The sequence below is a fragment of the Anopheles bellator genome, chromosome 1, assembly GCF_943735745.2.
Source record: "Anopheles bellator chromosome 1, idAnoBellAS_SP24_06.2, whole genome shotgun sequence".
Lineage (NCBI taxonomy): Eukaryota > Metazoa > Arthropoda > Insecta > Diptera > Culicidae > Anopheles > Anopheles bellator.
In genome coordinates, this window is record NC_071285.1 from 26,485,487 (window position 1) to 26,513,025 (window position 27,539).

Sequence of the window (27,539 nt, forward strand, 5' to 3'; positions counted from 1 at the left end):
TTCGAGCAAAATTTACACAATATTTCACAGGTACCATCGCAAATCAGTGACAAAAAATTGGTTAGAATGTGTGATTCGGTTTGCATGTTTACAAATCTACAAAGTGTTTTTTTGGTTCGTTTTCTTTTATTTTGCAACAAATTAAAAGCACTTCTCACTCACATCTTTCCGCAGATAAATAAATGGATTTCGTCATTTCACGTCGTTTGGCCAACGCCATTCACTGCTTCATCCGAGAATGTTATATGGTTTACTGAATGGGGAAAGGCTCCTTTTACGGAGCAGATCGATGCTGTTGCATGGTGCCCGGATTCTTTTCGCTGCACACATACCGTGGATCTTGAGTCCATAATGCAAATCTCTTCCGCTTGAAGTGCAAAGAGTGGCGTCCGGAACCAATGGCGACGGTGGAAGATTATTGTTACCGTTTCACTACGGGGCTTTTGTCACGAACAACACGTTTTTGTCAGTACAGACTGTTTCTCGTTTGAAGACCATTCCTGTATACATCGTGCAGTGACTCAGTTCGCGGTGACCGGTGTAGAGGGAGCAGCTGGTGGCGGACAATTGACGGTGGCGGAATTGTTCAGATCCGTCGGTTCCGTACATTTCCATAGTCCGTACGTTTTACCGACGGTCGTTTGCCACAGGCGCAGTGTGCCATCCTCAGACCCACTGGCGTACAGCTCACCGTCCGGACTGAAGCTGACCGAGTGTACCGGTCCGAAGTGGCCCTTGAAGGATTCTACAAGAAAGAAAGCGAAACCGGCATTTGCCAATGACGGCTCAGTCTGGCAACAAAATGAACACACTCACCGATCTCGTTGCCCGTAATGTAATCGTACTTGTACATTTTAAAGTCCTCTCCACCACACACAAACATCTGCTTGTCCGGATGCAAACTGGCCGAGGCTACGCGCGTCGGGATGACAATCTCCTTGAGCTTCTGCAGCGTTTCCATCTCATAGAACGAAACGCATGTGCCGTAAGTAACCGTGAGTATCGTTCCGTCCTTGGACAACTCGAGACCATTGGGATTTGATGTGAACTCGACACGCTGCACCTCCTGCGCGGAGCTGCGGTCCCACAGGCGCAAGGATTTGTCGTCTGCGCAACTGATGACGCACTTTTCGTTCCGACAAAAGAGCGCTCGTTTGACACTGCCTGCGTGGCCAGTATACGATTCCAGTGCTTTACCCTCCGAGTTGAGATCGAACACCCGCACCAGCTTCTCGTTGCTACCGGTGACCAGCAACTGACTATCGTGACTAAATGCCACCGTTTTCACGATGTGATTGTGCTGTAAACTGTGTACTTCCTCGCCCGTCACGGCATTCCAGATTTTACCCGTAAAATCGGCTGCACCGGACGCGGCCAACGTGGCCTCGTCGTTTAATGCCACCCCCCAAACGGCCCCTTTATGGCCCTCAAACGTGCCAACCCAATCGCCGGTGTCGCCCATTCGCAGCATCGGCTTGCCATCTGCAGAAAGTTGTAAAAAAGTCATTCGAAAGAGAAATGGTTGAAATTATTTTTTTGGACTTACGGCACTGTTAAAAACATGGTTATGCAATGATTAATATTTTTACGAACAAGAAATGGGTTTCTCTGCGAAAATCGTAAACTCTGTTTCTGATACCTAAAGTATTGTAGATTGGTTTTGGTACAATAACGCTGTGAAGAATTAGAAGAAGAAAAAGGACTGACTGTTTGACCGAAGCTGAATTTTATTATCTACGAGACGTGTGCAAGACTGACGTTGTAGGAGTCCTTGTATTTCCTGATTAATTGTTAGTAGTATTTTGTCAAAAAAATGCCGGATTAACAAAACAATCCGATGCATATATGGCTGTTGAGCAATGAATGCAAATCCTAGGTAGATCTTTACAACCTAATGACCTAAACACTATAGGCGGTCTTCTAGAAAAAAAAAACTGACTCACTTAAGGATTTCTGACTGTGGTATCCGATTGCTCGATTCGGACCACTCAGTGCTCTGCTTAACTGCTTTGGGAAAGTAATTCTGCAGTGGCGATCAATACCTGCTGAACTATATTTTCAGGTCCTTAAGATTGCCTTTCGTGGCTGTCTTCGAGATGGCCATAGCTATCCAATGTGTTTAGAGAATCTAACGAGTTTGAAAAAAACCAAAACATAATCTAACAAATGAATTGAAAAGTTTCGCGAAACATGAGCAAGTTTTTACGACTCTCTTTCTCATAAATCATTGCGTGGCCTTATTAGGAAGGGAACTGGTTCTCAGTACTCTAGTGACTATCGCAAACTCTCGGTGAATAATATTAAAACCTTGAGAAACAGAACACTGCGAACTAAGGAGACGGAAGGAATGAAATGTCACGAGGAAAGCCAACATTATCTTCACTGGCAAACACCGCCATGCCTCGGTTACTACCACCGGAACTGTACTTAAAACAGGTTCCTGGCTGGCGGTGTATGTATGAAAGAGTTATGCTCGCCTTGAAGGTGTATATCTACACTGCATTCGCCTCTCTCCGTAGGTTGCTGGTGTTTACTTCCGCATTTTACACAATAACGTTCGTGTACTAAGGGCTACTCCGCCGCTCACGGGGCGCAAACCCCGTCGCGAAGCATTATTCATACGGGACACGAACACGCACGAACTGAGCTCGTCGGCAGAGATTAAAAAACAAACGCACGTTTCACCCCATCCAGCAATTCGGTTGCTGGAGGCGGATAGGTTTAATATTTTATCCGATCGATTTGCCATGCTTACAACACAATTGCCACCGGCTCGTGATATTGGTGGGGGCAGGGTTTTTGTCCCCCCTCTTCACTAGTCCCATCGCGGAAGAACCTTGATGTCCCAATGACACGCTGACAAAGTGCTGTACCGTGCCGATCGGACGAAGGAACCTAGATCAGGAACTAGACAACAGTTCCGAACAGAATGTTTTTGTAATTACATCGGTTCTACACTGGCATTCAATTAATGAGAGGAAGAAAGTATCACAAAAGTACGCTTGTATGGCTCAAGGCCATCGTCAGCGTGGCTGAGGAGCGCTAAAATCATTTTCTTACATTTTCAAGGACACCGACCAACCAACGTATTCAAGATCGAACAGTTTTGTTGATCGCAAAAACAAAGCATACTGTGTCGAAAGTGTGTTTTAAAGTGCTATATATTAACTCTACGATACAAATTACTTAGTACAACAATTACCTTTACAAGCCGATATTAGAAAATATCCACATTCGGTAAGGCCGCTGAAATCCAAATGTACCACGGGTCTGGTGTGCCCGGAGCAGGTCAAGGGGATTTGTTTCATAGTTCGGTTTGCTGTGGAGGTACGCCGTCGTCGTTGGCTTATGTGAACGTTTTTGTGACTTCTTACGAACACAAAACAGTTCCTTTGAGAAGCAAGTAGCGTCACTGACGAGACACCGCACTCTGCTGCTTCGTCCTACCGCACGAGCCCCGCCAGGCCAGACTAAGCTAAATTAGCAACCCTCACACGCGCACTTAAGGCTAGGTAGTAAAGGGCCAGTAGACCGCAAGGAACAGGAACACAAGGCTTCTTCTGCTCTGCAAGCGCCGCAGCCGCGAAACGATAAGAAATCGAATTATGACGATGCTACTGCGAATCGCCTGTACACTTTGCCTTTGCCTTTCTCTACACTCTGCCGCTTTCTACGACGGAAATTTACGTTGAACGTTGCGTGGTGGTGAGCGGAGTTCACAATGTCACTTCGTGACCCAGCCTTGGAGTTTCACGTACATTCAGTCGAGTTGGAAAACACCGTTCGTTAGCGAGCGAGTAGCACCAATAGTCAATGCGAATAGTTAACCATACCGTACAAATGGCAGTGTCCTACGTGCTGCTAGTAACTGCAACGGTGTCCAGGAAGAATGGCATTACTGACTCGCGATTGTTCTCCTCGCAATGTTTCCTCGTACAGAATAAAAGTTGCACTTTCAGGCTCCGAGAGTGGTGTTTATAGCTACGAGTCCAACACGAAGCGTCACTGCTGATGCGTGTTCTAAAGCTGCAGTGTCATTTCGTACTAAACTAAATGAAGCTATACAGAGCAATACGAAAATCCAACGGTTCACGGTGTTGGAAAAAACAAAATGGGCAGAAAACAAACAAAAGCCCTTCGGAAAACATATGAAGGCATTCCTTCGTAAAAAAACTCACAGGCGGCATTAAAACGTAGTAAAAAAAACCCTTCAGTAAGCAACATAATTTTGTTGTGTTTCGTGTGTGTGTTGTGTATTTTGTTTGTTGTGTTTCATTGTGTCGGTCGAAGAATTGGTCTCTCTACATTACGAAGTTTGCAAGGACGAATTTGTGAACTTCATTCGTAGCAAATGTAGAAATCCCAAGCGGAAGACAGGGGAGAAATTAGTTAGGGAATGCATATTATTTGTAGACAGCGTTTGAGAGCAGACCAGAGAAGAAAAAAACCTTAGGTAGTCCTACTGTACATACACTTTAAATTTAATTTATGCCGCAATTTGATCCAGTTTTCCAGATTTTTCCGAAAATGACGCATTAACATTCTACAAGAGTGTTTACACATTCTACAAGCAAACAGTGTATAAACACTGTTTGCATACGTTTTGCTTACAAACAGAGGATAATTTAAGTTCTTATTTGCTGGTATAGCAACAAAATCGAAAAAACAGAAAAAAATATTCAGAAATCAATTGTGTCTGAGCAACGATTATCGTAGCGTCTGGACCGGGCTTTATATGGTAGTTTGGCTCAGAAGGCTTTGCTTGCACGGTGATCGAAAGATTTGTTGAAGTTACCCAATTAGTTGCATTTGGTTTGTTCAATTTGATATTTGAAGGGGTGCCGCATCATGGAGTACACAACAAACGATCAGATTCAACAATATTATAACTACACTTGCCTGAGTGGTAAATATCCAAAATTCATTGTTCAATTCATCTATCTAAGAAGCGTATAATGTTACAAAAATCTACAGAACGAAACATTCAGTTGATGCGTCGGAAAATACTATACAAAAAGGAACAATACTGCAATCACTTCGCAAGTGTTATCAAAAACACAATTGAATTAAACGAAAAGCTAAACCCAAAATTAGTCATCAACGCGGGCAATGTACGAGATGTTTTACATGATGAGGCTTTCCTACAAATACCGTACGACTATGTAATGGTAAGAGATTTTAATATATTTCAACGTGGTTGAGATATTTCCTTTTAAGAAATTATACTAGCATGTTTTTAATTTTTTGGTGTCAAATGTAGAAAATTATCTTTGACTTGGAACAGTCCATTTTCTCTCGGCGCAACACTTTAAATTGTTTGATAAGGAAGATACAGTTTCATCGCAAACAATATCATACTTTATTGGTAAGTGCTCAGCATCAGCATCCTATGGTTTAACCACAGCAACGTTTGGTTGCTATATTTTCAGATGAAAATTTTTGCATATAATTTTGAAATTAACAATTCCAAATACACAGAAGGTAAAAAGAAAGCACTAGCGGCTTCTTTGAAAACAAAGCGCTGCGAGGCATCTTTACGTATTGCGCGGAATATGCAGAACTGCTTGCTGCAGATTGGAAAATTCTTATTCAAGGTATTAAGTGTAATAACGGGGACAGTTCGTCATTTAATCGCGGACCCATATTGTCTTTCGTAGGACAACTTGTGCAACAACACATCTCTCGAGTTTTTGAAACAGAATATTCAAGAGCAAATGGTACTGATTCACAAAACAGTCAGGATCGGTCGCCCAGTCATAACCGATGTCCTTGCACTAAATAAAGAACTAAAGGTAACAATTTGGGATTTTATTAGGTACTGTCATCAATGTATAGTTAGGGACACGGATAAAAAATGGCACGGACTGATGAGAAGACTTGAGAGTAGATGAACAGATACGATTAGGTTGGTTTTAGTATAGTTACGTTCTAATCGTGACCAAATGAAGCTATTTCGCTCACATCTGGTGTGATCCTTTCTAATCCTAGGACTCACATACCCATTAAGACATAATTTGTATGAAACCTCTAGCTGAGCGAGATTGGCCATAGCGTATACAAAAGGGCAAACTTCCGTGCCCCCAACATGTAGAAAGTGGGGACAATTTGACTCTGGCCTAAAGTAACATAACCAGGACTTTGGGACAATGGAGATTTATTTATAAATCGCGGATGTGAAGTTTTGGTGATAAATAAAATTCTTGCATTAATTTCTTTTTTTCTATGTTAAATTTAACAGAAATTAACGAATACTTTTCGCATCAATCGCAAAAGAAACATGAGGTCTCTTGCGCAATGCAGATTGATTATGTTGAAGGAACGTTCGGCAATAGCAAATGCCAGCATGGAAGAGGTAATACAAATTTATGAAAACAATTCAAATATTTTTCTATGAATTATGTCTAGTACGTAAGTATAGTACACAATTTCAACATTTTTTGTTCTTTAGATCGACCCTAAAATGTGGTCCTTGCGATTTAAATCCATGACACCAAGTATGGAAGCGTTTCAAAACGAGAAAGAAAATCTACAGGTTAAAATAGAAGGTCTAAAGCAAGCTTGTTTGAGTAGAAGTGAAGCTAACGTGCATTTAGGGTAAGACCGGACGTGTAAAATTCTTACATTATCCTCAAAACTATTGCACATTTCGTTTGAGATAGAATGAAAGATAAAATTCATGGAATCTCTCAAATGCAAGAGGAAATTAGCAACAAAGTATCGATTAGTAAGCAGCTAGATATCGGTATCGAAAATTCAAAGGTTGCCGCACACGATTATCCGACATCAGGGTGAGAAAAAATACTATGACCGTTACACACTAAAGTACTGTTACTTTTTCATTTATCATTATTCGTCAGATTATCGCAACAACACATTGACCAGCAGCTCGAAGAAGAAAACCAAGTGCATAGAAGTTTGGAACGCTGCTTGGTTCACTTTAAATCTCTGAACCTGCTACTAAATCAGTTTTTAAATGCTATTCCCCAAGTCTCCAATCGAGACGCATTGCCCATGCAATTTCAGAATAATCAAAACATGGGAAATGATCAGAATGTAGCAATGCTCACGGCGTTGTATGGTTTGTTCGTTTCCGTCAAATAAATGTTGCGAAACCATATTATAGGTGTTTAACCATTTATTTGGGTTTTTAACATAAAAAACCAAAAACTGAAAATTTTGAAATTAAATTTAGTATAATTTAAGCGTTTCATTTGCAACGCTTTATGCTCCAAAACATTCGTTCTTGACAGCAACTGTCATCGCAAATGGTAGCAAAACAAAGTTCACCGAAAAACCAAACCCAAACCGATTTTCTAGAATGTATTGAAAGTGAAAGTGTGTAAAAATCATTTCGCCCGTGCGAATGTGGAATCTCGCAGCATGTAATGCTTAGTGAATAACATTCGTTTAGTAGATATAGACAACTTTGTGCCCTCCACGAATGGTAAACAATGTAATCGATTCGGGGTTTGTTTTCGTAATTTAACAGTGTAGAAAATCAGAAAACACGGTTGTATAGAGTCCGAGGATAAGTCAGCCGATGTGGGAAGACTGCTTTTTGTGCTGTGTAAGAGTAATGCTGCAAAAATTAGATGTTTTGCGTCAAATGGGGCGCTCCAATTTGCACCTTCTCTTGTAATTCCTAGGAAAAAATGAGCAACAGTAATGTTATTGCTACGCCTTCGTTCTCAGATATTCTGGAAATTTACAAATTCTAATGTTTCCCAACTTAATGATGAAGGAATTATTGTTGCAGTCGTCAATTTGCTTTTATATTAGTTACAGCCTCCTTTGTTGTACGGGATATGCTTTTTCTGATGCATTCGCTATGTTTTGATGTTTTCTTTACAGAAATGGTGATATCAGAAATCATGAAAATGGGTCTGATTGCTTCTTCGCTGCGCAGGCGTGGTTGCTTGTACGGGATAGTTCTCGTCTTGATCCCGTGCACCGTGCTGATCGTCGTAATCGGCACTGACTACACGGCTGAACAATCGATGTCTCAGCGCATGGCCGAATTTCAAATGCGAATGCAGTATCTGGAGTCTATGTACCGCACAAAACAGGAGGACGTTGCTATACTTTCGCAGTATCTTCGCCTGGCTGCTTTGAACGGTGGCAGAGGTGTGGGTGGTGGTAGCTCGACCAGTTCTACGGATGGCGTAAATATATCGTCACTGGCAAACTTGGACTTGCTGGAGGGCTTGAGTGCCGATTCCCGATCGCTAATACGCAACGTAACATCATCCGTACGGCTGGCCGAGAACTTGAAGTTACCAACGGCTTTTCACTTTCTGCCGCACCTGTTGGACGATTCGGCATCATTGCAACCTAGTTTCATTGAAAGCAGAAGACGACAAGGTGTAAGCATCGTCCTCGGTATTCCAACAGTGAAGCGCGATAAGCAGTCATATCTGGTCGAAACAATAGACAATCTTATTTCGAATATGGACGAAGAAGAGCAGAATGACACTATGGTTGTAGTATACGTCGGAGAAGCAGATCTCGACTATGTGAAGCTCGTAGCGCAGCACATACGCAATCGTTTCGGCAGCTATATCGACAGTGGATTTCTGGAAATCATTGCACCATCCGCTTCCTACTATCCCAACATGAACAATCTTCGTCAGACGCTGAACGATTCGTTGGAGCGCGTGCGATGGCGTTCGAAGCAGAATCTCGACTTTGCTTTCTTGATGGCGTACGCGCAGCCAAAAGGTGCCTTCTACCTGCAACTGGAGGACGACATCCTGACGAAGAAAGGCTTCGTGACGATTATGAAAAACTTTGCTCTGGAGAAGACGGCAATGAAGGAGCACAGCAATTGGTTTGTGCTTGACTTTTGTCAACTAGGTTTCATAGGTAGGTGAAACTAGCATGACCTCCACCCGTCTGCAAGTGTACTGTAGATTACTTAACATCGGGGTTTCGTTTGTGGGGTCAGCTCAATCGACTATCGATTTGTTTTTCTTAAGGCTGTTTGCATCATTAAGGCGTGAACGGTTGTGGGGCCATTGTCGCTGTTAGTTTTGCCCTGTGTTTGGTCCAACCTCTACTCACACCGCTTTCATTGTTCATTTTAGGCAAAATGTTCAAATCCGCCGATCTGCCTTGGTTAATAACATTTTTTCAAATGTTTTACAACGATAAACCCGTAGATTGGCTTTTGTACCACTTGATATACACTAAAGTTTGTAGCGTAGAGAAAGATGGGGTAAGATTCGTGTTTTTAGGTTAGTGAAATTACAAGTGCTTACTAGGTATATTTATTTACAGAAAAGTTGCAAACAGGAAATGACAAAGCTCTGGATACATTACAGACCCTCACTGTTTCAGCACATTGGAACGCAGTCCTCGCTCAGGGGCAAGGTGCAAAAGTTGAAGGATAAACAATTTGGCAAAATCCCCAACTTTCATCCGCATCGAAACCCTCCGGCCAACGTTCGCTCAGGCATTCAACCATACAAATCCTACACATTGCAGAAAGCTTACGCTGGTGATAGCTTCTTCTGGGGACTAATGCCACAGCCTGGAGACTTGATTGAGTTTCGCTTTAAACAGCCCACCATTGTGCGCAGGTACTGCTCGCTGTGCCAAAAATCGAAGATGTTACAGACAGCAATTCAATGTTCTACTTCTACTCCAAAGATATCTGTTTCGCAGCGGAAACTTTGAGCAACCCTCAGATCGGTTTTATAACACCACCGTCGAGGTGCTACCGGCAGGATCAAATGCGTCGGCGATCAGTGCCACGTTGCCGTATAACTTAACGAAAGACGGATTCCTTGTGGTAGGAAGCTTCAACAATTATGGTATAGCGGAGGGTGTTATAGATTCTAAAATCGGCAAACTAAAAGAACTTCGATTGCATGTCAACAGTGACAGTCAAAACTGGGTCATATTGCGTGAAGTAAGAATGTTGCGTCTCGACGATCGTAGGTCCAAAGACTACAGCAATATATTTTATCTCTTGTTCGTAATTATTGTAGATCTACTTGCAGAGCAACAGTGTTCGGTGACAGAAACATGCGCCAATGATAGAGCCTTTCGGTTATAGCAGCAACTTGAAGACAAGGTCTTCGTCGGTGGCACTCGGATCCTTGGATGCCGCTAAACGCAAGCTGGGACTGCTAGTGGCCGCCTTACCAAAAGTAAACAGGAGCAAACTTTTCCAGCGTAATCGTGTTATTTCCTATACAGGGTCAAAACCTTCAGGTAGAGTCATAGATCTCGGAGAGGTCCCGAAACCGGTCAACGCAACAGCGAATATTCAGCATTACGACAAAGCTGATGCGAATGGAGACAACCAAAAGAAGTTGCAACACTCAAAATTTGCCACGTAATAGCAGATCGTTACAATAACTTGAGGTTATAATGCGTGTATACTCGATTATATATCTACGGTGTATGTATTTTGTGTGAATGCTTGTTTTCGTCCCCATGCAATTTGTACAGTGTTATCGAGCGGAATGCGATAAAACAGACAATTGAATGTCTAATGTGATCTTAATTTTTGTTTTTGCGATTGCACAATTGACGAGTGCTTGGCTTGGAAATCCAGTTAAGCAATCGAAGCGAACAGTATCTTTTTTTGTGAGTTGCTGAAAACAACGATTTTTACAGATTTATGTAAACGTCAGTGTTTGTTAATAGGTGTATAAATAGCTTATTGTAAATGTAAACAGAATTTTATACAAATAACCAATGCACGTTAAATTAATATGAAAAGGTTATTGCAAAAAAAGAAGAAATGGCAGATCAGAAACTGAATATTAGTATACTTCCCTTCTGTTCAAAATTTACGGGTATACTACTAGCTACGTTTAAAAGCTACGATATGCCTAGAGCCAATCACGATAATCCTACAGGACCCAATCCTTCTCCCCAAAATCCGTCTTACATTGAATTACTACTGCTTTGCTGTATCGGTCATTGACTGCCTTATGCTGTGCTCGGCACTACTCAGTGTCAATAAACACTACACAACTTTCGCAATATTTCATTTGACGGTTGTGTCTTGTTGTTGATCACTAGTAAGCTGCCGTTTTCTCCTGTCTGATTGCTTGATTTTCATATTCTCCAATGGTCAAGGAATGTTTTAATTTTAAAATGAAAATGAATACTACTTAGAACGCAGCTCCCGTTGATAGAAAAAAACTACCATTTCAAATTACCCAAAGTCTTATAGTTCACAAGATGGATGTGAAATAAAAATACACGTTTGTAAGAATACATCACGGAAAAGCTTAACATTGGATGCCACATTTATCTGTGTTACGAATTAGAAAATTCCTTTCTTACCTTTGGATCGTAATTAAGGTTGTTCAATATCAACGAAATGTTGTTACATGGGTAGCCGTAGGATGCCGTTTATTGCGTAATGCTCTTCGACCAGTCTTCGAATTTCTCTTTCTTTAGACTTGCTGACCTTATTGCAACTAGCGTGCATTTAGAACGATCCCTACGTGATACAAATGATATGATACAAATTGAAGACTAAGTCTTGGACGAATTGAATCCACAAGAATCAATGGCGTGAAAAAGCTTCCTAATTGTCTTCAATTCGTTATTGTGATGTTAAAACAATCTACAATTTTTATCAAATCATCGATTATCGCACAGGTGATGTTTTAATACTTATTTTCTGAAAAAAACATTCAGTGAAGAATGGTCAGCAAGAGGATGGATTTTTTAACCGCACCAATGTTTTTTTTTCTTTTGTAGTATTATAAAGGCTTTGAGCTATAATAGCTCAACATTCGTCTGTAAAGGCCTCAATGATGAAACGAAACTGAATCTTTGAAAAATTGAAGAGATTGAATTCGATAGAGCATTGTCCATGTTATCGTTATCTTCATCTGTTTCCATCCAAACGCAGCAGTTCGTTACATTTTTTTAAACAAGAAGAGTGAATCTTCAGTTGGTGTCTCGATGGAAGTGTGGAATTCTCCTTCTCCTTCGTGTGAAAAGTGGCCGTTATTGTTTCTATTCCCCAAGGATTGTCAGGCGGGAAATGCGACTTCTAATCCAGTTCTTTATTATTCTTAGTGTTTTAAAAAAATATGATACAATAACATTTTGAAAAAAAAATATTTATGATAAAATTCGGTGGACACATTATTCTAAGATTCTTCGTCCGTTTCGCGATGATGGTCATTGATTTTACGTCGGACTTCGGCCAGCAACGATTTCATCTGTTCGTATTTTCCGGTCGAATCAGGAAGGTTTTCGAAGTGAATTACATCGCTAACACCCTGCGAAAATGCTTCCCCACTTGGCAACGAATTGTAGGGCGTGAAGGCCTTTAGGATCGGTGTTCCAAGAGACATCTCTTTGAGCTCCGCATTTCTCAGCTCATCAGAATACGACAATTTGCTCATCACCATTTCATGCATAGTATCAGCGGTATGTGACGCCTGGTTCTCAAACGTTACACCTGATTGTAGTGGCGATGATGGCGTTTCGTATTGTACGCCTCCAGCCTCTACAGATTGGTTTTCGCACTGCAAGATAGCCGCCGGAAAGGGGCCACGTTCAACGCTTCTTTCGCCATGCGACTGGTCCGCGAGCTGCTTCATTAATTGCTTCTGTTTTTGCTGCAAATCATCCAGCGAGGGCGACAGGGCGCGTTTTTCGCATTTATCCTGTACGGGCGTCTGATAACGGAAATGTTGAAATTCGTTTCAATATTTATCTTGTTTCAATATTTATCTTTGCTGTACTTACATCCAGAGTGATAATTTCACAAGTTTCCTCAATTAGCACGACGCTTTCATCAATGTTCACGCTTCGACCGGTGGTCTCAGCCTCGTCCGAAAGTTCTCCGTCCTCCAGTTCCTGTGCTGATTGCTTCTCTTCCGAGCAATTTTCATCCTTATCGACGGTCTCCATGTCGACCGTTGAGTTGGCGCAATCGAAAGATGGGTCTTCTACCGTGCCAAGTTTTAGCTTTTTTCTGCGGTAACCGCGCACTAATGTCCCTTGTAACTGTTGATACATTCTCTCGCGGCACATTTCCTCCGAGTATGGAGGAACGCTGTGATACTTCGAGTCGTCATACATATTTTTTGGAGGAGGCTCATTAAATCCGGGAAATTCTATGATTCGTCGCACGTCGAATTTCATCCGATTTTCATCCACTTGTCCTTCGCTCTCATCTGAATGTTGGACTGCCTCACCAGTAGAGTCAAACAACTGCAACCCGGAGTGAGTGACCTTTGCTTCTTCAAGCCATCCCGGTGGATAGCCGAAAATTCGCATTCGGTATATATGCAGCGGAAGGTCTCTACTGCCGAGCCCTAGAGCATCACGCAGCTGAGAGCTCAACTTTCCGGGAACGAAATGGCCATACTTTTGCTCAAGGTCCGCGTGGTACCGGTCATTTTTCTTCAAAAACTCTTCTTTCTTCAGCCGAATCCGAGCATAGTTCCGTGGCTCCTTGCAGTTCTTTAAACCATGGTCTCCTTCGCAGTTCCAGCACGTTTGCTTTATTTTTGGTCTTCGCGGTGTGGAGCTTGGTGAGCTATCCGGTACATGGCCATCGAACACTTTGTTTAAAAGTTTCTTGTAACTTGGTATGGGATCCTTGCTTTGCTTGCTTTTTGGTGTGGAATCTACAATGAACAGCGAATCATCGGCTTCGGCGGGGCAGAGCAATGTTTCCAATGTGTCGTAACTCCAAACCTCCAATACCGAACCATTGCTACTTTCACGCACTTGTATCGTTTGCATTGGTCGGTGGGAAGCAAAAACATTTTGTATGGACAATGAAAGTTCATCCTTAAAGCTTCGATCAAGTAGCGTATCAGATAGTTCAATCCTCAAAACAAGGGATTGTTTATCCTCCTCTGCCGGTACTGGACGCTTAGGGCTATCGTCATCATCAATCACCACCATCGAGTCGTCGTTTTCCAAGATTTCCACTTCACTGTCCATCGTGTGCCCATTGCTTGTTGAATTATCCCTCAGCTGCCGACTATCAGGGCAATTACTGATAATACTTTCATTCATAGTTTCAAAAATGCACACAAACTATTTACACGAAATTGAAATCATTCAATTCGCAGCCATGTTTTTATTCTCCCTTGTTACTTTGTGATGATGCGTTCCACAATTCCACAGAAGAGGCGAGTTGACGTTTCGTATAGACGTTGGCAGGGTTGCTTTTTCATTTTAAGTTGATTTCACTTTTGATTTTTCACTCTTGATTTCTTTTTTTCTTGAAATGAAGGAAAATTTGAAGGTGAAGAAGTTCTCATTCCGAAGATCCCTATGATCCGTTTTAGTTTAAAAGCCTTTAATTTCTGATCCGTCAAACGAACTTCCTGTGCCTACAGGGTAATCGGGATCTTTTAAATGAGAACTTCCTCACCTTCGAATTTTCCTTTGAGTATCGTCGCAAAGCTAGTAATATTTTATTCTCTAAAATATAACATTAATAATCTGTCAACGCACTGCATGAAACATCAGTACTTAAATACAAGAGTGTTTTATTTTGAGACATTAAGTAATGTTAATTTTGATCCTGTTCTTGCACAGTACAATTCTTTATACGTTGCAAGCGAAAATGAAACCAAAATTAAGATCGATGGATATGCCCAAAGCTGAAAAACGAATTAAAACAAACATTCTCACATTTAGTTTTTATTTTTATTGCTTTATTATCAAATTGTTAAGATCGTTTTATAATTCTTTTAATGGCATAAGAGTAACATAGACTTGTTTGGATATTGTACACGTCACATAGACTTGCTTCATTTACTTTTCAAGGTTAGATTGGACCTGGATTGGCGCTTGTTTGAGCAACTACTTTGTTCGCAATTGTTTTATTTTCAGTTCAATAAGGAATATTTACAACTTAGTCATGCAATCTACTGTATGCTGCTATTGTATAAGAAACAAACAGGTTTCGTTATTTATCTTTTGGTATAGCGCAACGTTTCATTAAGTTCAGTAACATAAGTTCCATCTAAGTTTTTCGCTTATTTTTTGTTGGAAATAATTTAATAAAAACATCTTTCACCACTCACTTTCCCTATACCAGTGAACTTGTATCACTAGGCGCTGGTGTAAGTGTATTGTTGGAAAGGGGAATCACAGTTGGCAACTTGTGTATGCATAGAACTGTTGAGATTGCGAAACGTGAAATGATTATTCGAAGTCGGCCTATCATTATCACACGATTTGTTGACCTGAAGGATGCAGAGTCCCATGATGATGATGATGCTCAAGATGATCCTGCTCCATCTGTTCTTTCAGCATCTCTAGCTCTCGGATACCGGATACGGTTACCTCGTACTTGTGCGTCATCAGTGACCGATAGAAATGAAAAGCAAAAGCTACGAAAATCACTAGGACTGGAATGAGAACTATGCAGGCTGACCAGGCCGCAGTGGTATTGAGATCGTAGAACTTCACCCAACATAGTATGGCAATCTCCAACAGAAACAAGATCAGTCCAAGCAACGTCGAAAATGCCCACGCCGTTTCAATGTACCAGTGAAGTCGCTCGTGGGGAGACTCATGTACCAACGATATGCTATGCAAATTACATACTGTTTCTATGTTGGGAAGAATGCATGTACTAATCATTAAAGCAAGCATATGAACCGCTACTAACAGCGTTGTGCATACAGCAAACGCAATCAGCATGGCTGGAGGCACTCTAGTATTCTCATCCAACTGCACTTCGACCATGGCCACCTAAAAAAATAAAAAAAGGAAAATTACTCAGATATAAATATTAAGAAAGTGGTTCTTTGTGGCAAATCCATCGTTTGAAATATCATGACCAACCATGACAAGAATAATTTAAAAAATAAGCAAAACTAAGCTACGAACTAAAACTAGCTAGACCAGGATAAGGAATGCTTAAACAAACAAGCCATTAATATTCAGATTATAATCAATGGTAAAAGGGTAATGTGAAAAGAAGTAGAGAGTAGCGGCAATTCTAGAGGGAACCAAATCGAGTGGTTTGGTGGGTGGACCATTCCAGAGAGAAGTCTCACAGATTTCCGCACATAGTGGCCGTTTGCAAACCTAAACTCACTTTAGTAGATCATAAACAGCTACATCCGAATTAATTCAAAAAATGGAAATTCAAATTCAAAAGCGATATTTGTTCTAATTCATTCTGCTACGATGAACACTTCATATCCTATAGATTTCAATCAAACCGCGAGAGGCTCTCGATCGCGAGCGGTGTAGATGTTCCCTGAAACAGGCCAAGACCGCTCGGCGATTGTAGCCGGATGTGTATAGCTTTCAATCGAAACTATAACGTATAGTAAGACTAACATTAAAGTAATATGTGAGAGTGGCAGGCAATAGACCAATGTTCCTGTATGGGAACCTTTGAAACTTTATGGCTTTAGCACGCTGCCTAATCAATGCAGCAAACTAGTTACATCATCAATGTAGCCAATATAAAATCCATCAGTTTAGCATATAAAAAATAAGAAAATATAGGAAAATGCAAAATTCTGAACAGACAGCACTTTTCCCTCAAATTTACAAGCGGAACGATAAACGAATCACACCACTTAACACCCCACCTGACCGCCCACGATATAAATAATATGATTCTACATTCAAACAAACCTCAAACGTATGGTTTCCTCCGGGTTCTCATCCCACCCCAGGAAAAAAAAACGAGGGCGTCGAGATTGAACTATTTTTAAATTAATGAATTCGCAAGCTAGATCGTGCACTTGTTCCGATGAACTGGGTGCGGAAAGATCTCGCCAACAGGTGAAACACACTAACAAACCAAGCCAGGCGCCACTGAGCAACGCTGATACGTGACCACCACGTGGAGAAATCACCTTGCGTTTGCTCCAATTCACTTACCATTGCGAACCCTGATAGCAGAGCTGAAGTTTTGCTGGAAGCTTTCAGCTTGGCCCGGCTGAGCTGCAGTTTCCGCCAAGAAAGATAGTTGGGCGAGTGATATTCATCGCCAGTCTGGGACATTGTGCTTAAGTGGGATCGCCTCTGAAAATACAATTAGTATGAAGAAGAAAAAACAATGTAAAAAGGAAGCCAAAACGAATGTGCACATCAAAACAAGCCTGATAGTGAAACAAAATCTACGAGCTAAGAACAAAAATGATGTACCAAAAAGCCGGTCTTTAAGCTAAAACAGCCATGCCGATAGGCGTCATGCTCGGTCAAGGTAGAACACAAACCATTACCGCAACTATTGCCGAGCAATAGCGTAAGCCGCTTAGCAGTACGAGTGACGCAGGTTGAATCGGATGTTTTGCACTGATTGTAAATTTGCTTTTGCACCAGCGGATGGGGCAGTGGTGGTTGAAATTTCTGTGACCAACAGTGAGGTGAGATACTGGTCCAATTGCGAGCAGATCCGATCTAAATGCATTGTTTCGTATTTGAAAATATACAATCACCACCTGATCTCTATAATGGTACAAGTGATGCGTGAGCCAGAGCGCGTGGCGCGGCTCTTTCTCCGTCTCTTGTTTTTCGATTTCTCTCTCAAACTTCTGGTTCTCGTGTGCTGTGTATACTACGTTTATTGCATTAGGTTTAGTTCAGCCGTCTATTTACTCATCTCAGGTTTTCAAGTTCAGTAACTTCCTCTGCCGAAAACACACAGAGGGTCAGGTCGAGAAGCTGCTGCCAAAATACAAATCGCTTCATTTGCCGCTGTCGGAAAATGCGGCACGGAAAAGCGACCGTTCATTTCCGACTAACATTGCCAACGTGGCAGGCACACCAATGGTGGTGGTGAAACGATGTTGATACTATTCATTATAACAATTGCTTATAGTTTTATAGACTAAACTTGTACTATTATTGCTAATGCACTTTTAAATGTTATAAAATTGATGAAATTGATTACATTTATGCTCACGAAGGTTTTTTTTTAAAGAAGTTCAAAATAAAAACCTTTAGCAAAGCAAAAAACTAAATGTACTAAGCAAAAAAAACAAACCGACCGTTGTCGTTTCATACGTTATAACGGACGTAGGAGTATTTTCCTTGCTATTAAATCGTGAAACATGATCTCCCACAACCATTTTGCACGAAACGTGTTTTTCTGATTTTGATACTCGTGATGATGAATTGATCACGAGTTTGAAATCCTCAAAAACAGTGCAACAAGTGGTTTGTTTTCTACACGAATGACATTTGGATTGGGCCTTTACCTTATTATGTGTACTGCAAATACTGGTCCGATTATTCCACGGAAACGCACCGTGGCCCTGCTGCTGCAGATTGAGGCTGTGGGTACTGTTGTTTCCGATGCTTCCACTATTACTGTTTCCGTTGCTGGGCATATGAAAGTGACTGTGATTGAGGCCTGCTTCGTGGGCAATGCCTAGTTCTCTGGACGGCAATGCTCCGGTGGTGTAGTTGCCCCCGCTAGGTGTGTAACTCAAACCTGCTTGATGAAGATGGTTGAATGTTTTCGGTGCAACGGTGGTTCCTAGCGTTGTTGCGAGAACCGTGTCGATTCCAGCAGTACTAGTACTCCACACGGATATCGCACCATTTCCACTGGAAAAGGAAACAAAAATACTTTATTCGTCTCGGTCTGCATCCCGATAAGTGGGCTTTGTTGGTAAACAAACTTTGGTGCATAAACTTCGGGAATGTATTAGCTGTGCTCAGCAGAAAGGTACTACGAAAGGTTCCGTGTAAAAATAGAAAAGGTAAGTAAAAACCAAAAAAGAAAGGACACCACGCTCAACTCGACGCTAAATTCACAACCGAACTATTCGCACAGCAGGTTTACACGCGAGAGTACCACGGCAAGTTCACAGAGAGTCGCGAAAGTCAGCGAAGGACGGTGTCAAACGTTTTTCGCGTTTACAAATCTTCATCGTGAACTTCTTCAATGTGCTCGGCCAGTTGCCTAACTGTAGGCGTGACCAACGAGTGCACATTTTTTCTGTACCAATCAACTCTTTTTTTTGATTTACATTAAACTTTCTACGAAAACAAAAGTGAACAAGCTGATAACTACAATCATAGCGAAATCTATAAGTTACTTTTCTTTGTCGCTTTAGTAATTCACCACGTCAACGTCTTTTTTTCAAATTGCCCGTAAATACGATGAAACGAAAGACGAGACCAGCGAGACCAATATGAAAAAGCTTCATAATCGTATTATCGATCGATAAAAAACGTTTTAGAAATGTAAAAATAGGCTTCTAACAGGCTTAGCGAATGCTTCTAACTGCTAAATAGTCAGCGTAACTGAAACCGGCACCGACAAACAACAGACTGATCATTGGAAATGTATCAAATGTACGCGTTGCGGTTTTTTAAATTTTATTGGAACGGACTGGATCGTATTTGTTAAGCCCGTTGCGACCTTTGAAATGATTTGGACCCTTCGCTAATTGGGACAGAGCCAAAGTTCCATACATGCTGAACATGCTCAATTATTACATCTGATTCACTGTATTTGCATACTACGGTTTCCATGTTGGTCAAATCATTTCCACCACGAGATTCGAGTGCCATGGAAACACAATTATTCGCTCAGTCACGTGTCCATCACAGAACGGTCCCGTCGAAGAATTCTCGCAACGCAGGAGCGTGTTTGAAAGTTGTGCAACAAAACAACTCGCTCGTGCTTCTGAGGATCGGGTAATGTGTAACCTCAAAACAACGTGTCATCTTACCCGCGAAGTTGCAATTAAATCCCAATTGATTGTTGCATTCAAAATTGGATACCATTATATCAGCCATTTATGGTCGAATGTCGAGAGTGCAAACACACATAGTTAGTACAGGACGTGTGGATCAGCGCGGGGGCTCAGTGAGGTAGTTTCACCCGCAATAGTGTGTCAGTCGACAGCATGAGTATATGTTTCCACTGTTACCTAGAGTGACAAAATAACTTCGTGACACGATACGGAAGTGCTGCATTAGCGCCATACTGAAGGGGGTAGATAAACGAGCCCAAAGCTGAGTTCTCAAACCACAATTAAGCGATGCGCGATCTACCGCGAATAGGTATTAGGCCGCGGAAAAAGTTTGCCGACTTTGTTAACCCGTTCTAGAGGAAGGGCTTTGCTGAAAATCACCCAAAATAAAGAAATTCTGATTTCATCAATTACCTTACAGCCTCTATAATTTGTACAACAAATATTTTATGATCACATTAATTGTCAACGGAAAGTTTATTCCAAAACTGTTCAATAAATTAAACAATTTATTGTACAATTTGTACAACAAATATTTTATGATCACATTAATTGTCAACGGAAAGTTTATTCCAAAATTGTTCAATAAATTAAACAATTTATTGCGTTGATTTTTTGAAATATTTTATTCTGAGTATTTAAATGTTATTTAAATTTACATCCTCCAATCCAGTGGGTACCGTACAAATGAAAATCCATAAAACCCAAAAGGCAAAGGGCGGTAAATGACGCGTGATTCGTATTGAGAAGCTAAGTAACCACCTGGAACAACAGCCTAATTCATACCAGTGGTTGTTGTTGCCGTGTACCGTTCTACGTTTAAGGTTATTTATGGAAGGCCCAGATCATTACGGTCAAAGCCCACGCCTCTAAAAGCAATACCGCACATGTTGGATGACGCAGATTTGTGGAATAATTTCAGCACAATAAATAAATCCGACAAAAATGGTTAGGCACGGAAGTGGTTTGCAATTGCATTTGAATGCGTGATATAAACGGAGCAATGGGATATGTGTTAAATCTCTGATGCAGTTTGTTTCATATCAAGAAAGTGGAGACCCGTTCCCAGCAATACACTCCCAGCCAAAAGAGTCTAAGACAAGTTTTATCTTCAAGTACAGCGTACAGCTCTAAGTGGTATAGTGGTAGTTTCTTCTCATCCGTAGGGGCAAGTTCAGGGCCCTCAGACGCGGGGGCGACAACCTGCCAGGTACCATGTGCGTTGTTTGACGCAATACCCCAAGGAATGTTTCCTGTATCCACGTCAAGCTCCTGCCCTGTCGATAGTCCCCCAATGGATGATGGTGCAAAAACATATTTCTCGTTCTTGTCAGGTTATCTGTGTTTTGCATGAAAATCAGCATTGCTAATATCAGTTGATAATCGGTACTGTTTTGGGTGGAACTGATGGAAGTTTGAAAGTGAAAGGGTCTGTGTGCGCCTGTATTTGATTAATATGCAATGAATTCTGCAGCTCCAAGTAGTCTACGATCACTGTTGAATCGTTTTGAGCTCCTTTTCTATTTCATGCAATTGGTATCGTTTCCATTGTTGTGTAAAATGTGATTCTCCGGACATGGGCAGTTTTACCACTACAATGAAAATTTAGAACGAATTTTAATGGTGATAAGTTTCATTCAAACTTTTGCAGTTTAAATCGTTTTTGCTGCATTTGCAACATTAGAGGAATGTGGATACTACGTTACCAATCATGGGTTTAGTTCCTTTTATTTTCGTAAAAAAACGAACCAATTTTGCAACCATTAAAATTACAATTTTTCCTACGCAGTTTATTTGTCAGACATTACGTTGACAAAAGACGAATAAGCTTATATGCTTATTGCAGACATACTTAAGGCTTTAAATAGTACTAAGAATGTAAACCCTGGTAATAATGTACCTAAAGAATAGCACTTCTTCTAATAATGTAACGAAAAATGCAAAGAAAATAACCACTTTGCCTTTTGCCCTATGTCTATTGCCCTAAACCCAGCTGCGGTTTCCGTATTAACTTGCTAAGCTTAACGTGCTGATTGATTAAAAACACAATCAATGATCCTTTCACACAGTCAATGATTGATTGGTAGAGACAGATCATGCGGCGTATAGTTGGTTATAATAGTGTAAAGTAACCACAGCGCAGATAACCCGAATAGCTCACGAATAGAATAGTTCACTTGCAACTATGTACACTGCACAGTATTAGTGTTAGTCATCATAATTACAGATCTGCCCCTTCCTTGCGTCCGAAGTCAATTTTCCACCCAGAAATGATTGTCGCAACATGCCTACAGTATAGTTTTACTCGTTCGATAAATGAAAATTAATTTCAGCCCAGAATAACGATAGTCAAAACCATATACCAGCATGTAACGGGTAGTTGGTCGATTTTCCTTCATACCAAGTATGGTTAAGAAAAGGAAGTGCTTTTGATAATGGCAACCGATGTGGTCTAATTATGAGCGTAATTGGCGAAAGCAATTATATTATGCAAGTTATTTAATTACTGTAAGCCCAACTCAAGCAGTACAGAGAAAACTTCTTTTCGCCAAGCAATGAGAACAGGTTAACAGGTTATAAGGAAACTAATTGGAGGCCTCGAACTCCAACATAATTTGAATTTAATGTCGTCAAATGGTTTCGAGGCTCGATGTTTGGGCATTCTATTCTATATACTATTTTCTTCACTTTGTATGAAACATGATGCAATAATGAAGAGCACATTTTAATTTCTCCGGTCATATCAAGGTCGAAAATGATAATGCATGTCGATATTGAGGTCAAAAGAGAAACCATTACGCAGTAATAAAGACCCGTAAAACTACTCCAACTTTATCCTAGAAACGTATCAAAGAAACGCAGAAAAGAAACGTAATATGGCTCCCTAAGTTGGTGCTTCCTATATTTCAATTCGGACTGCAGTATGAATACAATTTAAAGCAATATTCTTATTCGAATATTCTCATGCTTGCACAATTTTGCTTTTCAAATCGCCATCAAATGAGGCCTATCAGAGTAACGATCGGCTTTAATTAAATTTATGATGGTTGACATTTGGTCTTACTAATAAATGGATCAAACCGGTAGTTTTGCTTCGGAATGGTTCCGCCGTAGTACGTTGTTCAATTAAGGTTAAATTGATGTCCGATCGTGAAATACGCTGTTGGGGTGTTGTTGTCAACAACTATAGTTTTCTGAGTCGCTTTTGTAAGTTTAATATATTTTTATTAAATAATGTTTTCCTCGTAAGATCGACGTATACCCACCCCTGTGAGTTAAAGACAAAGAAAGCAAAATAATCAAAATGTAATAAATCCGAACTGGAATGGAAAAGAACTTGCTTAATGAGCAATAAGAAAAAAGGAAAAACGAAAAGAGCTTAACTTGAAATGTAAAATTACCCTACTGACTTTTTTCAGTTTGTTGACTTCTCTATTGTGCAATTCGATTCAAGCCTCATTAGCAACCACTTTTCTATCGCTAAAGTTAGAACCTGTGCCAATTAATTATAGTCACTGATTGTGGTTCGATAGTTATGAGGTTTTTAACAGTCAGGTCGGGTGCGTGAATAAGCACGGTTACCTACACTGACCTAATCTTTACTCCTATGAGTCCGCACCTTGTTATTTGTATAAAATGTGACTGTCAATCGTCAAATCAAACTAGGTGCACCAAGTAATGTGCAATTTACCGAAAACATATTAAGGAATTTAAATTACAAAAGAGAAAGCAAAGAACAAATTGTTCTGGTCAGCGTATGAAAGAAATGTTATGTAAAATTTTGTGTGGTGAACGAAGTTTCGTACTCATGACACGGTACCTTTCCTAGGTTCATTGTGAATCAGCACGGTGCAAAACCTCGTAAACGCGCAAGAGGGTACAAAGGTCAATAACGGTAGACGATTTGTCTCGTTGCGGACGCTCGTTGAACGAGCGTCCGCGACATTCCACAGGAACGGATGAAGCTACATAACCTGAATTGGTGAAGAAGAGTTTCGTGTTTTTTGTCTAGAAATAAAAGAATCATCGCCAAGCCGTAGGGTCTGATTGAAAGGCTTGATACGACATTCAAATATATTCCATTAATTGAAATATATAAAACACATAAATGGAAAGTAAAAACAATTTCATGTTTGCTGATGGGATTCTTTCCTTGTGTGTCGCAGTAGTTTCTAGTTGTTTTAGAACTATGCCGTATATGCGTTCGATTTCGGAAGATCAGTTGTATAAGAGCCCAAGGCTCGTTTGATGCCATCGTCAACAGGCCTGCGAGGTTGTGGTAGATCACTCTAGGTTTTCTACGGCTTAGTATATGAGCCCAGCAGTACATCATGACCAGCAGCAACAAGACATGGGTACTGGGTACGATATGCAAAAAAATCGAAACGGCGGTACAAGAAAACCACGCAAACGCCGCAATGAAGGTGAGAGGTTTATTGTTTTCTTCGATATGCGATGTTGGTGTACGACGCACACAATGAAGAGGTTTGAATGGCCAACAAAGAATATTCTGTGGAAGTTATGCAATGTTTATGTCTCGGCAAAAAATGGCCAGATTTGCGTACATTACGCACCGAAGGCCATTTCGTAAGAAATGGAACCTATACGAAGTGTTTTGCAGTTAGAAAGCCTACTTTAGTACATCGCTGCATATGTTCAGCTGAAGCAAGCCATAGAACAGGCCATAAGATAGAAATAAACTAGCAGCTGTAACGCACAAACATTACTTTATGTTGTATTATCCGTAAATTTAGCAGGTCACAAGCGTGAAGATTCGTATGGAAATTGTTGGTTGTGCTCTTATCTCGACTTCTTATGCACTATCATCGTCGTAACGAGCGAAACGCGTCGTCGTCAGCCTATCGTGTGATACACATGATTCCAGCAGCCATTGATGTAAAAGAACGCTAATCGTGTGCAAATTAAAATCACATGGCAATAATGGAGAACCGTAAAAGCTAGCGAGAGAAACTGTCGAAAATTTGGTTGTTGCCACTGTTACTAAGAGCGAATAGAAGAGTTTTTACAAGAGAAACTTCAGATTGTAATCGACTATATTAAGCACAAAAGAAGCTTAATACTTTTGAATATTATAAGCACGAGCAACACTGACCCTAACTGACTGACTGACCCACAATTGTTTTTATGGATATTTAAAAGAGACAAGGCCTGCATCGACAATATTGACTCGTTCTCTGCGTTACCGTAGAATTTGGATGTGGAGTGGCGTTATTCTGTACGTACTAATTGAAGATCACGGATGTTGAGGCCTGCGATGGAGACTACTTACTGCCTATTCCCGGAAGAAACGGGAGGAAGATGAGGCATTTCTAATAAAGTCAATCAAAATAATTTATTCATCAGAGGACACGTGAATTTGTCGTGGATTCCTGTAGTCACAGCAGTGCAAAGCGGCGGTCAATTAATTTCCGGGATTTTTAGGGTGATTCACCGGCAATTAGGATACATAACCATATGTCCATATGTCCGTCACCATATACATCAAAACGTGTTCTGACAGCATATATTCATGCACGTGGCTTGTTCTAACGGTTCCAATTCCGCTAGGACTATACCTAGGCCACTGGAAGAGCTTGAAAGTAATTACAGTGTTTCATAATAGAATTAGGTACCTGTAACGCGCGCAAAACTATATCATGCTGGAAACACTTCACAAGGCCAGGCTAGTAGTATGGGAACTAGAAGCTACCTCGAACGCCAGGCACATCATTGTTTCACTCCGAAATCGTAATGAAAGTTACGTTAGGGAGTTGGTCCTTCATTACTCGGTTCATCGCACACATCTATTTCAATCCGTTTTGATCGAGTAAAATGGTACTCGTAGATACCGGTAAAGTTTTGACATGGCCGAGGGTACAATTTGGCCTGGGAGGTTTGATTTAATTTAATTTAATTTAATTATTAAAAATGCTCGCCAAAGGCTTAACAAGAACAGCTTGATGTTAGATGTATAGATGTATGATCACTATACTCACCCCGGTTTTTTCTTTCTCGACGGGTCCAGCATTTCGAGTTTGGAAAGGTTATTTTGTTCCGAAAGAACCGTAACTAGTCAACAATTTTCAACACCACAACAACAACCATTGATTGGCCTTGGAACAGCGAATCGGCGACCACCAAATCTTCTGCTGCAACGGTTCCGATTTATATATTTCCGGTTTGAAAGCTACAGTCCTGCATCAAGCCCGGTCTGGTTATGTTTCCGGTTTGCACTTCACGTAACATTGCGGTAACTTCTTTTCCAACAAACCGTCCACTTGTTGGCATATAAACACTAGTTTTCTCTTTTATTACAATTTACACTCACCAAGCGTGCCTCACTGCGGCTTGTTGAGCACTTACTTGATCCAACCTCATTATGCGGTTGACCTGGATGAAGTTGAGTGAAATCTCGCTTCGGTTTCACTCTCTTCTGGGGCAATCGTTTGAAAAAGCCTACTATGTTCAGTACGACGTGACAGCAGATTACTGGTTGGAGGATTGTCCAATAAAACAGTTTTATCTTTCCGAGCACCAGACGGAGTTGGGGCCTCGTAAACAAACTTCCATACCGCAGTGAGAACGTCGTTTTCCAAGCTCGCGCACAGCACAAGTGACTTACGCGAGGGTCGGCCCAAGAGTGAACGCAAACGCAGTGTTCATAAGCTGAACACTTATGAATACACACACAAATGCACTTTCCCCCTGCCTCTGTCTCTCTCTATCTCGCTGTCCTTGTTTCTCTTCCTGCACCTATTTGATCATAGTTCATGATCAAGGTTGCTGAGAAGAAGACTTTGAGCGCACGCTTTCAATTGCGCCCGGTTCACTTTGCTCAAACACGCGTGAAGAAAGATTCATCCAAACCCTTCTTCTACCAGCGCCGAAACCGAAGTAATCGATCGAGCAACGAAAAGACATTGGGAATCGAAAGGGTCACTCGTCCTTAATGTGAGGTCGCATCTTATTAGTGTATTTAAATAATTACTCAATAAAGTACAACAACTCATTGGTTAGTTGGCCAGGTGCGAATCTTCCTATGCAGGAAAACCCACGCTGCTATGGTATGTGCAGTTCACGAATAAACTCGCATCCGAAATAAAGAAAAACTTGTTTCGAAATGGCTTTGGCTAACGCACGAACAGCTGAATTCTTTTTCATCGTTCGTAGCAACAGTGCAGTGGTGGTCGAAAATATCAAAGCGCAGCCAGCGTCAAACCAGATGAAAGGTTTACAAACTTATTTCTTCTCAAACTGAATATTTTGAACTTTTTTTATGTATAACTTATTTTTATGGTATGGCCGTGCCAATGGTCGAAGAGGCTCATTAACTGATGTGAACCAAATCGGATGCCTTGAAGTCAAAAACATTCATCTCATTAAGGAAGTACATAAACCATATTCTACACTTTTGTGGAGTGTTCTATCTATATGTGGAGTTTTCGTTAACTTCACTTCGTAGAATCTTTTGAAGTCATCAAAAGAAAGGTGAAACATTTAAAATAATTACGGACATTGTGAGAGAGGAAAGATGTCAGGCGTCGACTAGAAGAGTTATTGTTGAATTCGGGAAGAATGTGTTGTTTGAAGATTTCTTCATAAGCAGCACTTATCAATGGATTACGAAACCCCCCCTTTTTCTAAGGAACATCGACTTTACAATGGTCGAATATCCGCTTTCACTAATTTGTTTCCGTGGCTACTTTTGGGTATGTAAGTCCTTAGTGGGTCATAACTATGATAAGAACTTCATATGTTCAATATTAGGATTACGATTAGGATTAGGTAATCAAAGAGGCCATAGTATGTTGAAGAATTCAATAAAAGTTTTTGTGACCAATGAATCATTGAGGTAGA

General features: G+C 40.9%; 5 protein-coding genes across 7 annotated transcripts; 2 read left to right on the forward strand and 3 right to left on the reverse strand.

The window, feature by feature from the left end:
- Positions 1-117: 117 nt before the first annotated feature.
- LOC131211987 (serine-threonine kinase receptor-associated protein) lies at positions 118-3,946 on the reverse strand. Of its 2 annotated transcripts, XM_058205705.1 has the most exons (4): positions 3,834-3,946; positions 3,203-3,741; positions 817-1,482; positions 118-745 (listed from the first exon to the last, which is right to left on the reverse strand). In XM_058205705.1, exons 2-4 carry the CDS (start codon positions 3,306-3,308, stop codon positions 522-524), a joined length of 996 nt encoding a protein of 331 aa, XP_058061688.1. In that variant the 5' UTR covers positions 3,309-3,741; positions 3,834-3,946; the 3' UTR covers positions 118-521. The 2 variants fall into 2 exon arrangements, with proteins under 2 accessions (XP_058061688.1, XP_058061680.1); XM_058205697.1 differs by having other exon boundaries at positions 3,203-3,924.
- Positions 3,947-4,848: 902 nt separating this feature from the next.
- On the forward strand, positions 4,849-6,598 carry LOC131215332 (uncharacterized). The gene is made up of 7 exons (XM_058209720.1): positions 4,849-4,906; positions 4,975-5,168; positions 5,261-5,365; positions 5,430-5,594; positions 5,658-5,792; positions 6,239-6,352; positions 6,449-6,598. The coding sequence occupies exons 1-7, from the start codon at positions 4,849-4,851 to the stop codon at positions 6,596-6,598; spliced, it is 921 nt and encodes a 306-aa protein (XP_058065703.1).
- A 724-nt stretch (positions 6,599-7,322) lies between these two features.
- Positions 7,323-11,157, forward strand: LOC131211124 (alpha-1,3-mannosyl-glycoprotein 4-beta-N-acetylglucosaminyltransferase A). 2 transcript variants are annotated; one of them, XM_058204490.1, is made up of 6 exons: positions 7,323-7,444; positions 7,852-8,862; positions 9,084-9,214; positions 9,277-9,578; positions 9,649-9,910; positions 9,990-11,157. In XM_058204490.1, the coding sequence occupies exons 2-6, from the start codon at positions 7,854-7,856 to the stop codon at positions 10,017-10,019; spliced, it is 1,734 nt and encodes a 577-aa protein (XP_058060473.1). In that variant the 5' UTR covers positions 7,323-7,444; positions 7,852-7,853; the 3' UTR covers positions 10,020-11,157. The 2 variants fall into 2 exon arrangements, with proteins under 2 accessions (XP_058060473.1, XP_058060465.1); XM_058204482.1 differs by having other exon boundaries at positions 7,383-7,567.
- Positions 11,158-12,005: 848 nt separating this feature from the next.
- LOC131216071 (zinc finger CCHC domain-containing protein 8 homolog) lies at positions 12,006-14,077 on the reverse strand. The gene is made up of 2 exons (XM_058210471.1): positions 12,727-14,077; positions 12,006-12,656 (listed from the first exon to the last, which is right to left on the reverse strand). Exons 1-2 carry the CDS (start codon positions 14,008-14,010, stop codon positions 12,123-12,125), a joined length of 1,818 nt encoding a protein of 605 aa, XP_058066454.1. The 5' UTR covers positions 14,011-14,077; the 3' UTR covers positions 12,006-12,122.
- Positions 14,078-14,660: 583 nt separating this feature from the next.
- Positions 14,661-26,262, reverse strand: LOC131209556 (calcium release-activated calcium channel protein 1). The gene is made up of 4 exons (XM_058202652.1): positions 25,679-26,262; positions 18,174-18,525; positions 16,852-16,995; positions 14,661-15,702 (listed from the first exon to the last, which is right to left on the reverse strand). The coding sequence occupies exons 1-4, from the start codon at positions 25,708-25,710 to the stop codon at positions 15,175-15,177; spliced, it is 1,056 nt and encodes a 351-aa protein (XP_058058635.1). The 5' UTR covers positions 25,711-26,262; the 3' UTR covers positions 14,661-15,174.
- Positions 26,263-27,539: the final 1,277 nt, after the last annotated feature.

Coding starts and splice junctions, on each gene's coding strand:
- LOC131211987 (XM_058205705.1), bottom strand. CDS start 3,308: ATGAAACAAATCCCCTTGACCTGCTCCGGGCACACCAGACCCGTGGTA. Junction 1,483..3,202: donor TCTAATATCGGCTTGTAAAG/GTAATTGTTGTA, acceptor AACTTTCTGCAG/ATGGCAAGCCGATGCTGCGA. Junction 746..816: donor CATTACGGGCAACGAGATCG/GTGAGTGTGTTC, acceptor TCTTTCTTGTAG/AATCCTTCAAGGGCCACTTC.
- LOC131215332 (XM_058209720.1), top strand. CDS start 4,849: ATGGAGTACACAACAAACGATCAGATTCAACAATATTATAACTACACT. Junction 4,907..4,974: donor TAACTACACTTGCCTGAGTG/GTAAATATCCAA, acceptor AAAAATCTACAG/AACGAAACATTCAGTTGATG. Junction 5,793..6,238: donor CACTAAATAAAGAACTAAAG/GTAACAATTTGG, acceptor TAAATTTAACAG/AAATTAACGAATACTTTTCG.
- LOC131211124 (XM_058204490.1), top strand. CDS start 7,854: ATGGTGATATCAGAAATCATGAAAATGGGTCTGATTGCTTCTTCGCTG. Junction 9,215..9,276: donor GTAGCGTAGAGAAAGATGGG/GTAAGATTCGTG, acceptor ATTTATTTACAG/AAAAGTTGCAAACAGGAAAT. Junction 9,579..9,648: donor CAGCCCACCATTGTGCGCAG/GTACTGCTCGCT, acceptor TCTACTCCAAAG/ATATCTGTTTCGCAGCGGAA.
- LOC131216071 (XM_058210471.1), bottom strand. CDS start 14,010: ATGAATGAAAGTATTATCAGTAATTGCCCTGATAGTCGGCAGCTGAGG. Junction 12,657..12,726: donor GTGAAATTATCACTCTGGAT/GTAAGTACAGCA, acceptor TTCCGTTATCAG/ACGCCCGTACAGGATAAATG.
- LOC131209556 (XM_058202652.1), bottom strand. CDS start 25,710: ATGCTGGACCCGTCGAGAAAGAAAAAACCGGG. Junction 16,996..18,173: donor TTTGCAGTACACATAATAAG/GTAAAGGCCCAA, acceptor TTGTATTTTCAG/AGGCGATCCCACTTAAGCAC. Junction 15,703..16,851: donor TGCTATCAGGGTTCGCAATG/GTAAGTGAATTG, acceptor TTATTTTTTTAG/GTGGCCATGGTCGAAGTGCA.